This window comes from Lissotriton helveticus, chromosome 6, assembly GCF_964261635.1.
Source record: "Lissotriton helveticus chromosome 6, aLisHel1.1, whole genome shotgun sequence".
In the NCBI taxonomy this organism is placed as follows: domain Eukaryota; kingdom Metazoa; phylum Chordata; class Amphibia; order Caudata; family Salamandridae; genus Lissotriton; species Lissotriton helveticus.
In genome coordinates this window covers 469,863,500-469,875,601 of record NC_136067.1, presented here as the reverse complement: position 1 = coordinate 469,875,601, position 12,102 = coordinate 469,863,500, and the positions used below count along the sequence as shown (strand labels likewise).

General features: G+C 46.3%; 1 protein-coding gene across 1 annotated transcript in view; it reads left to right on the top strand.

Moving 5' to 3' along the window:
- CSMD1 (CUB and Sushi multiple domains 1) overlaps positions 1–12,102 on the top strand; it is a 4,503,734-nt gene that overhangs the window by 2,759,500 nt on the left and 1,732,132 nt on the right. The window contains exon 25 of the mRNA XM_078647516.1: positions 3,139–3,265. Coding sequence (XP_078503642.1) covers positions 3,139–3,265 — 127 coding nt within the window. The remainder of the gene's footprint in view (positions 1–3,138; positions 3,266–12,102) is intronic.

Here is a 12,102-nt window from a genome sequence, read left to right as displayed (position 1 = left end):
TTCACGATGTGTAGATAGAGAAGAATTACATGAGAAGGTAAATGTTTCTTAATTCGCTTCACCTGGGACCATAGCATTTCAATTGATCAATTCACAAGTACTGGTATTATTGATTTTAGGCGGTCATTAATTTTCATTTTATTCATACATTTTCCATCCAAAAAACTAATTTCATAAAAGCCTTTGTTTTAATCTGGAGTTTTCTGGAATAAGTTGTTGATGTCTTGTTAGAGATGACGAAGAGGCCACTTGGCTATCTTGTGAACTAGGTAGAACGCTCTTTGCGTCTGAAACTTCTCCAACCTCCTGATCATTGTCTTTCCAACAGGCATTTGTCCCCTCTAATATTGGCTCACTTTCCCATTCCTGCTAGGGCAAGATACTCTCTAAGTGCCTAAGCTCAGTTCCAGAGAGCAAATATTCAAACGGAATAGAAATAGAAACAACTCCTCCGGGTGCTCTGGCAGGTAGCATGGCAGATTGAAAGCGGGTGCTTGTTAGTATCATTAGGATCAAAGCATATTTTGATTAGCAAAGTCCGAAAAGGCAGGGGACAGCCTGGTGACTACCAAGCTATTTCAGAAATCAATCGTCCTTATCACTGACGAGTTCACCTGAATCCCCTTCAAAAGCATTCAGGCATCATCTGCTTGCAGAATGCCATGGGTAGACCACAACATCACATACCAATGGCAAAGTGACCCCCCCCCCCCCTCCAACTAGGTGTTAAAAGGGACTATTCACTATTGTTCTTTTTCCCACATGTGTAAGCCATGAATTCAGTTAGATGGTTGCACTAAGGACATGTTCCTATAACTCGGAAGAATCAAAATTGAAATAGGTAAATCTAATCTGATTACATGTTAAAAATGAATGTACTTCATCGTTTTGCGTCATCGGTCCTGGGGCATGGCTACCAAGATTGAAGTGTTCTAAACTGCATGAAATTCACTTTGAATTGGAAATAAACATAATTTCCCACAATCTCGTAACTGACGATGGAACAGAAAGGGTCCTCCTGCACGTGTATCTGAGCCTTTCATCTCAGTTATTCTACAATTGAGGCTTGATGCCCTGGATTACAACTAACATTCTGTCGCTACACCGGAAGTACAGTGACGCACAATGTTAGCATAAGATGCGGCAGTTATTGAGGACGCAATATGCGTCAGATACGAAATTCAAAGGACCAAAACAATAAGAAACAAAAGGAAACACACTATGCAGATTTAGCGAATTACCAGTTGAAAATATATTTGTCACGGTCAGGCGCGTTGGACTCAAAGGGCTTCAGACAAAACCCTGCCCGCTCCTCTCTCCGCCCCCACCCCTCTTCCCTCGTGTGTGTCAGCCCGGCTGAGACAGCTTGCCGGGCTCAGCCGCACCCGAGTACTTCACAGGTCCTTTAAAAGACAATTTACTTTTTAACGAGGCTTTGTTAGTAACTTTTCACCCCTTTTTGGAGCCCGTGCATCTCCACTGTGCATATTGCTGGAAGAGTCATCCCCCACGATTTTTTTTGTAGCTCCCTCCGTCCCCCACCCCCTCGAAATTTGGCTCTGGTTTCGGTATATGACAGGTGGTATTTGTTTCAAGATGCCTAATTAATAGTGGTCGACGAATCTTGGGAGAAATGGTGGCTTTACGGCTAGAGCTACAGACTTTGGTGCTGGGGAAGTTGCTCCGAGCCTCGGCGTTGGCTCATCGTCCTGTTATTCTGGGCAAACCATTTAATCTCCCCGTGCCTACCAAAAACAAATACGTCCTTGTACTGGTGTTCATGTAAAGCGCGCCTTCGGGTCGAGTTTGCGCATTATAAAACTGCAAAAACCCCATTTACAGTGCTATATGTCATGAATGAATCGTCTTTAATTTTTCTAAAATGGATTATTCCTGGTTAATATTTAACACACTTTTTATAAATTGTGCAAATATTTCATATTTAAGTTCTTGTATTTTATTGAAGAAAGTTGACCACAAGTCTCTGCATTCCTTACGTTATATACTGCACATTCTCTTCTTCTCACAGTCAGCATTTTGGAATTCATTTTTACACTTTTGATGATCACTTGATATATAACTTTTACTTTGACTTCAAAATATTCAGGGGATTTCCGATCTGTCGTCTCCATAGAGTGACTAACATCCAACAAAACTATTATTATACTAATGTATTGAAAATATTTGTAGACTCAAACATATCCCATAGGTGGCTTCCTGCCATCTCAACCATGTGTAAAAGTGCACGCCCAGATATACATTTCTAGCACTGGCGAGCAAGAGTAAAAAAAATGCAAATCGCACAACTGTCCACAACTTAATAGTTTGCAATATTACCAACGCCATCATTTACGTGTGGTAATTTTACAAGATGCTTGAAGGCTATCCTCTTTCACGATAAGGCCTTGCAGGAGCAAAAGTCTCCAACAAGCATGCCTCCACATATTAAAATTGCTGCCTCGTCACTAACCCCCACCCCCGTTCCTACATTTATTGTTTGTTGTGCAATTGCTGAACAAACCAATCAATAAAATAAATAACATACATTTTGAGACGTGAAGGCTTTGGTTCTCTTTTCAGAGAAACAGGAGTGGTGGCTCCTCGGTGCCCCTAGTCAGGCTTCAGAACTCTCAAAATGTCTACCATCATGAACTAGTTCATCATCTGTACTACTGAAAACAGCGTATTGCTTCACCTGTTAGATTTTACAGACTCATCGCGTCATGTTCACACACCCAGCTTCAAGACATTTGTATGCTTAACAGGTTACTCGAACACACATTCTCTCTCAGACTTTTGGATAAACTGACCCAAATGTTTTAGGAACTTAAAAAATATATATTGATGGAAAGAATTTAGTGCATGGATGGCCATACTGACGTCATTTACAGTGAAATGTTTATAATGGCTTTAACTACTCTTTCTCTGTTCATTAATGTTTATGTATTAAAAGAGGTTCAGAGATTAGTATGTCAATTTATGTATGTCACTTTTTTTTCTGCCAGTGAAACTGAAATACTGCAATTAATGTTTTATTTTTTGTTTTTATATATACTTAGTGAAGTATGTTTAAAGTGATTGTATCAGCTGACAATATATAAGCAAAATGTGTTTTCTAATGTATTTCCTTATTTACAGCTGAATGTGGTGGGCGAGTTCATGCTGTCGCATCTGGAAGAATTCTTTCTCCAGGATACCCCGCACCTTATGACAACAATGTTCATTGCACATGGGTGTTAGAAGCTGATCCAGGAAAGACCATCAGGTACATAACAATTTCATGTGAAAACATATAATTCTGCGTGTGATGCACGCACGCGATTATTTTGTTTACTCATCATTGGAATTTGCCACCACTCATTTCTTTAACCAAACGAAAGCTGTCGCTTGTACTGTAAATAATTGTTTTTTTGAGAGCTAAAAAACGTTTCATTTGTGAATGTTTTATTCTTTTGTTGTTTTGCATGCAATACCTACTCAGAGGTTAAGTAAACAAATTACAAAGCTGCTGCAAAGTTCCTCTACCAGCCTGGAAGTCTTCATCCAATATGATATGACTTTTTTTACTTCGAATTTCATACCTTCTATCTTTCTACTATCACTTTTAATAGACACTAAAATAAACCATACAACCGTTCTTGGTACCAATTGCAAGTCTGCTGTATGCAGCAAGTTTTCAGGAGGCACGATGTTTAACAGTTTCAAGAATTATATTTGTGTAATCGTGAACTTTAATTACTTACTAACCTTTTGAGCACCTTACTGAATACATACACAGAAAAAAACAGAATGTAACGGGAACTCAGATGATTTTTAACCTTACCCAAAAGGCAGGAAGGAGGTGACATTGACTGTGTAATTCTGCATTTTGTTTAGCAGGCTGGGGACCGGAGAAGATTTACAATTGTAACCTAGGCCTACATATTTTAATTTAAGAGTGCAAACCTTGGACAACAGGCCTTGATTTTGAGGAGAAATAGAACCAAATGTTCATTTACAGACCAGAGAATTATTATTAAATGGTGTTGCCATATCTACTTAGACTACTAAAAAGTTCTCAGCTTTTTTTAGCATTTGAACATAGAGCTAAAAAATCATAAAAATGTTCAGAGTGCACAGATGATAATGGATTTCCTTAAGAGAGGTTAACTTTCATTGAGACTAATTTAGCTCGAGGATAGGTCACTTGAGGGCGTGGTTTGCGGAGTTCGCTATGCTATACAATCATTCTGCTGAGCCGCAAGTGGCGTAGTGTAGTGCAAATTGCTGTTCGCACTAGTCTTCCTGCTGCTCAGGTAGAAATTCTTCCCAAGCGGCAGCTCGCGCTTGCACACTTATCGTTCCAGAGTGGGGAAAAAACTCCACTACACTACGGGAGCAGAGTTTCCTGCACTCCGCAAGCTCTGGGGAGCACAGAGTGCAGAAAACTCCACAAACTCCACAAAGGGAGCGGAGTTCACCACCCAGGCCTAGTTGTGAATCCTCTGTATGTTGTAATACCCATCAAGTAGTCAGGATTTAGACAAGGCAGTGGCACAGAAGATACTTTGGTGATCCTCTCCCCCTTGATCAAAGCAGAAAACAAAAATCAAGCACTAACTCTCTATGCAGCCTTCATTGAATACACCAGCGCCTTCGATAGAATTGACAGAGCAAGGTTGTGGCAGAAGCTCCCCAACTGGGCTATAGCCTCTAAACTGCTAGAGCCATCATGATTTAAAATGTAAAGTCCTGAGTGAGAGTCAAAGTTTCCTCCAATAAGGCGCCCTAAAAAAACATCTTCTAGACAACCCATGGGCTAAAGCAGGAATGTATTTTGGCTGCCCTAATGTTTAATCTTTACTTGGCTGACTTAAATAATGGCTTATTCAAAGTTAAAGCATTTACTTCTGGGCACAGCTGTACACAAACCTATCTGTGTAGCAGTAATGGTAACTTGTTTCATACAGCGTTTGGTATGCTATAAATAATGGGATTTGTTTAACACTGGGGAGGATGGATGTGGTGAGATAATTTAATTAATAAACTTGGGGGCTGAGGGGGCAGATACACCCTCTATTGTTACATGGCGTGTGAACAGTGAATAAGGATTAACTCCGCTTTGGCATAGAAACAGACGACGGTAGAAGCAGTAATTAATTCCGGCAGGGTTTAATTCTCATCACAACATCACTTTTAATAATGCAGGGCTGCACGGGTCCTCTATTAGGCTTATTTGCATGGCAGAAAGGGAGATGAGTGAGAGAAAAAATGTGGACAATTGCCTCACCCAGCGATACTCCACTCGCTCACGAAACTCTGTGGAGTTTGGCTGTATTTTCAGCTATCTCCGGGGAATTCCACAGAGGGAAACTCCACAAGCTCCTCCCAGCCCTACACTTGACAGACTTCGGCAAACATGTTTTTGCCTTATCCCTGGGCTCTTCACGTTCTTCTGTTCCTAGCAATGTTTTCTTAACCTTTTTCTAAAGTTTTGCCAATTTCAAAAGTCTGGACACCAGGCCATACTCCTCCAAAATAGCGACTGAAGCATGAAGCTCATAAGAAGTCCTGAGCTACAAGCCCTGAATAGCATGGTTCAAATGTGCCGAAATGAAGCAGGACGTGGTCTGTGGGGGGGTGCCTAGGAAAGAAGGGATCCTCAGGGTCCATTGCAGCTCCAGGTGAAAGTAGAATGCTGAATGCGCTCATCCCCATATCAGACCTAGCAACTAACCAACCAAGCCTTGCATGTAACTTGGATATCCCAAGACTGCATAATCAGGGGGACACAGAACACATTTCTGATTCCCTCTGTCTCATGATAAATGATGTAACAGATCATGGAGACCTAGGGAAACACCCAAAACCAACAAAAGAAGCCCAAAGATAGCCCAAAAGAAGTCTCTAGAAAAAGGGAGGAGTTGAGATGTCTGGCACCATCCGGGAGGCAAATGCAAAAAAAACAATCGATGGACTGAAGGCAGAACAATGTCAGACATTCATCCCGGTACAAAGATCTGGGCAAACATCCAGTGTTGTTTTGCTCTCCATGCCGTTCGAGATTGAACCCAGCCATATGCAAATCAGTTTTGACCATGCGCCCAATGGGAGCAGCCCAGCCCAAACTGGCATGCCAGGTCCTCTCTGGACTGGAAACAAGCATCCTAGGACCTGTTTCTGGGTTTCACCCCTGTTAGAACTGGCTATTTCTGGTAGGCTAAGGCTGACGCCAAAGCCAGGCAGAAACCACCATTCTAGTCAGGGCAAGGGAGTCACACGCAAAGATAACCCCTGCTCACCCCCTTGGTAGCTTGGCACGAGCAGTAAGGCTAAACTCGGAGGCAATGTGTAAAGCATTTGCGCCAGCACACAACAGCAACAACATCCTAGGCACACCACAAAAGGAACTACACACAAGGTTATATAAAAAAAACCTCTGTATTGTCAAAATCACATCAGATAGAAATCACACATGTACATTGTGCCAACTGGCACGGGCAATATTCACAAGGGATTATGTACAAGACAGGGCCACATGGGCCACTGTCATAATCAGCACTTAGTAGAAATAGAAATACTGTCAGAAATTAGAATAAAAGGATATACAATCACTGTAGCACAAATTAGTAAGAATAACACTCAACCAGTAACTACTGGTAACAGGTAAGTACGACCTACGCAAACCTAACCACCTTAGGAGAATGTCACGCAGGGGACCAGGACCTCACTAGGACCACCTGTACTGGAAAGAACAACCACCTAAGAATAAAATACATTCAGGGGTATCAGCAAGAACACATTACACATGATGCATCACAACATTCAGAGGTGTAGGGAAAAATGTAAACACATGATGCATAAAAACACATTCAGCGTTGTAATAACAAGGCACATGATGCATCAAATACACATTCAGAGGTGCAGGGAAGGAAAAACACATGATGCATAAACCAACACATTCAGAGGTGTAAAATCAAGGAAGACACATGATGCATAATAACATTCAGAGGTGCCAGAACATAACTCAATAGGGCAAAAACACATGATGCATGAAAACACATTCAGAGGTGAAATAAAACCACACAATTGCACAAAACTTACATAAGCCACCACCTGTGGCAGTCCCCAAGCCAACTGGCCTTGATGGGACTAGGACGCCCTGTAGTCCAAAAGTCCGGGGCCTAAACGTGGCAGCTGCCCACAAATTGCTGGGCAGCTGTAAATACAATGATGGGCCACGTGGGAGCCTCTCAGGGCTCTAAACAACAACGTGGGCAGGGAGCCTCTCAGGGCTCTGCACAAATGCCGCCTGCGCCGGAGTCCCCCCTCTGGGGACTCAGAATCAACAAATTCCCCCGGAGCCCTCTTAGGCCTTTAAACCATAAGGATGCCACCGTGAGCCTTTCTGGGCCCTAAACCAATGGGGCCTTTGAGCCTCTCTGGGCTCGGAATATCAAATATGCCCCTGAGCCTCTCAGGGGCTCGAAACCAATAATGCGGGCCGGAAGCCTCTCGGGGCTCGTGAAACAAATAGCCCCTGAGCCTCTCTGGGCTCCACAAATCTCTCGCAGGCAGGAGGGGGCGGGCACCGGCAATGTGCCCTGATGCCCCCTCTCACTACATTGGCCCCCGGAGCCTACTCTCGGGCTCACAAAACAAGATGCCAACACTGCCCCTGAGCCTCTCCGGGCTCGAAATGACCAAATGCCCCCTTTCACTGGAGAACCGGAGCAGCACTCACCGGGACTCCTGGGGCGGAAGCTTCTCCACGCGCTGTGTCTCCTGGCGGCCAGGACGTCCTCTTTGCCGCGGGCTCTCCCTTCATTCCCCTGGGCCCAAGCAGCAGCACGCCCCTGGCAGGATTCAAGTCAGAAACAAGAACATTTTTAGAGTGTCACAGCAGCCTTTTTATACAGAGAAATCCATTGTCTAAAGGGTGCAGGCAATGTGAGAACCAGCTAGAACTGGTTATAGGGAACTCCTTTCAGTGTGAGGGCAGAGGTGACAGTCGCCCAGCGGGAGGTGGAGCCAGCATTGTGGTCAGGCAGGCACAGCCCTATTCACTCCTCGGTGCTATCTCCTCCCACTTCCCTGGCAGCAGATGCAGCCTTTCATCCATGGCCTGACTCAGACAACCTCCTGGGGGCTCTCCAGCCCCTGTCACCCTCAAACCAGACAGTCAATCCACAAGCAGGCCCAGGCACCCTTGGGCAAGGCTCACCAACCAATCACACGCCAGGCACAAATTACACAAATATGCCAACTTCTAGAAGTGGCACTTCTACACTAGACACACTCATGCCACATATACCATTACGCAGCATTCAATCTCACGAGTTCGTACATACCAAACTCGACCCTACATTCCCCACACATCAGGAACTACCATGGGCATACATATTCCCCATTCATTCCTATGGGAGGGCAGGTCACTCACCACACATACACAGAGAGCACACGCACTTTACACTGTAACATAGTGAAAAAGTGCGCAAAGGCCTAAAATCACCAACACCAGGTTCCAGAAACAGGCTAGGAAAAAGCAAAAAGTTTTGGGGTGAACCTGCCAAAAGGGCCAGGTTCAACACAACCCCATTCCAGCCAAAACACAGGGTAGACCAATCACTCCACTGATGGGCTTCCCTGCTTTGGGCGACAAAACATGGACACGGGCCCGCACGGCAGGGACACCCTCCGGTTTTTCGCCATTCTGAACCCACATGTATTTCTCTCAACAAGAGCTCTCTGGACACTTCACAGAGTGGGGGGGCAGTAACCCCTGGCACACAATAGCCATTCTCCACTCTCCCTCTCAGTGTAGCTACGACTACCACTGATCTTTCCATCAACTGATCTACCACCTGGGATCTGGAAACTATTTCACTTCAGAGGTACAAAGCACACAGCACAGTCCCTCTTCAAGCAGGTGGGGGGACACAGCACACAGCAAAATCCCCTTTCCTCCACCTTAGTAGAAACAACAGACTGCAGGTGAGCCCCAGATCAAACAGCAAGGGCAACCCCCTCAGTCTCTTCAGCTGATCTACTTTGGCAGAGATTCCTCTTGACCTAGAAGTTTCCTAATCTCCCAAACTAGGATCTAAACTCTCAGGTTGCACCGGGGTCAGAAGTACACCGTCCCTCTGCACCCCTTTCCAGATTTCTGCACCCTCCACTTAGGAGCGGTACTACTCAACACCAGGACCGCCGGAGTTCTGGTTACAGACACTTCCCGTCCTCTAGACACAGGATGATCCTCCTCAAATGACCTGTAAGTACAGCCTAGGCCCCTGACCTGGCGCTCCCTTAGGGAACCCTCCAGGCCCTGAGACAGGGTTTTGGGCCAACGCGGGACACACTGTCCCACACTCACTCCGCCTCCACTGAGACAGGACGTGAGCCTCTACACCCCTACCATCCTAATGGGACCTAGCTGGGCTACACATGAATCTCTTCACCTACACAGGATCATCAGATTCACAAGCCACTACTTTTAGAATCACTCCCTAATGCCTCTGCAAGACATCTAGCACACCGCCAGACATCCACCTTCTTGTCCAGTGCCTCTGCAGGACCTCCTGCACACCACCAGAGGTACACCTCACGTGCAAGCTCCTTAAAAAATAACTCACACCAACTCCTCCAGTTCAAGACACCACTCATCCACACACTCCCCCTCCAGACAGGTGAGACAGTTCCTCACTGCCCCTGACTCTCAACCTGTACCCCTCTTACTGAGCACCAGGCACCATACTCTGGGAACTGGGAATGGGACTTCACGCACTGGACACATTTAAGCTGCCACCACTGGATCCTACCATACTGGGGAATCCAGACACACACACTACACTCAGGCGATAACCACCCTCCTGAGCTAGTCATTTCTCCTCCACACTCCCTCTCTTCCATCTACCCACACAGGGACAGGAACAGGAACAGGGATTGGGCACTGGACCCAGAAAGGGATTCCTAATCTATGGGAACCTCCCCCTCTACTGGCATCCCGCCCTGTCATTTTCTCTCATCTGCCACTAAACATAAAAGCGCAGGAACACCATCTGAAAATGACACTCTTGAGGAAAAACAAAATCAAAAACAATAATCCCAAACATGTGACTATCTGATAAATGCAGAGTTTTGTAATGTAGCCAGTTGTCGCTGTGGCACTGCGCAAACACAAGTCCTAATCCACACCGCTGACCAACAATGTTGGAACTGGCTATTTCTGGTAGGCTAAGGCTGACGCCAAAGCAGGCAGAAACCACCATTCTAGTCAGGGCAAGGGAGTCACACGCCAAGATAACCCCTGCTCACCCCCTTGGTAGCTTGGAACGATCAGTAAGGCTAAACTCGGAGGCAATGGGTAAAGCATTTGCACCAGCACACAACAGCAACAACATCCTAGGCACACCACAAAAGGAACTCCACACAAGGTTATATAAAATAACTTCTGTATTGTCAAAATCACATCAGATAGAAATCACACATGTACATTGTGCCAACTGGCACGGGCAATATTCACAAGGGATTATGTACAAGACAGGGCCACATGGGCCACTGTCATAATCAGCACTTAGTAGAAATAGAAATACTGTCAGAAATTAGAATAAAAGGATATAAAATCACTGTAGCACAAATTAGCAAGAATAACACTCAACCAGTAACTACTGGTAACAGGTAAGTACCACCTACGCAACCCTACCCACCTTAGGAGAATGTCACGCAGGGGACCAGGACCTCACTAGGACCACCTGTACTGGAAAGAACAACCACCTAAGAATAAAATGCATTTAGGGGTATCAGCAAGAACACATTACACATGATGCATCACAACATTCAGAGGTGTAGGGAAAAAGGTAAACACATGATGCATAAAAACACATTCAGCGGTGTAATAACAAGGCGCATGATGCATCAAAAACACATTCAGAGGTGCAGGGAAGGAAAAACACATGATGCATAAACCAACACATTCAGAGGTGTAAAATCAAGGAAGACACATGATGCATAATAACATTCAGAGGTGCCAGAACATAACTCAATAGCGCAAAAACACATGATGCATGAAAACACATTCAGAGGTGAAATAAAACCACACAATTGCGCAAAACTTACATAAGCCACCACCTGTGGCAGTCCCTAGGCCAACTGGCCTTGATGGGGCTAGACGCCCTGTAGTCCAAAAGTCCGGGGCCTAAACGTGGCAGCTGCCCACAAATTGCTGGGCAGCTGTAAATACAATGATGGGACACGTGGGAGCCTCTCAGGGCTCTAAACAACAACGTGGGCAAGGAGCCTCTCGGGGCACTGCACAAATGCCGCCTGCACCGGAGTCCCCCCTCTGGGGACTCAGAATGAACAAATGCCCCCGGAGCCCTTTTAGGGCTTTAAACCATAAGGATGCCACCTTGAGCCTTTCTGGGCCCTAAACCAATGGGGCCTTTGAGCCTCTCTGGGCTCGGAATATCAAATATGCCCCTGAGCCTCTCAGGGGCTCGAAACCAATAATGCGTGCCGGAAGCCTCTCGGGGCTCGTGAAACAAATAGCCCCTGAGCCTCTCTGGGCTCCATGAATCTCTCGCAGGCAGGAGGGGCGGGCACCGGCAATGTGCCCCAACGCCCCCTCTCACTACAATGGCCCCCGGAGCCTTCTCTCGCGCTCACAAAACAAGATGCCAACACTGCCCCTGAGCCTCTCCGGGCTCGAAATGACCAAATGCCCCCTTTCACTGGAGAACCGGAGCAGCACTCACCGGGACTCCTGGGGCGGAAGCTTCTCCTCGCGCTGCGTCTCCTGGCGGCCAGGACGTCCTCTTTGCCGCGAGCTCTCCCTTCATTTCAGCAGGCAGTCCGGGGCTCTCCCTTGCACTCGGGAGCCCCGGGGCCAGACACGGTATGCTGCTTCCGGCTTCCTGGTCGTGGCGGGCCTGGCCCCGTCACGCTGCAATCTGCCTGACTTCCTGTTCGGGGGCAGCCAATGGCAGCGTGGAGTTTCTCCTCTGGGGCCGCCAATGGCAGCGCGGCCCTGGGGGTAGGGAGGCGGGACAGCGCCTCACAGAGGATCCCCTGGGCCGGCGGCGGTGATCTTCACGGCCACAACACAATCTAAATATAAAGCGA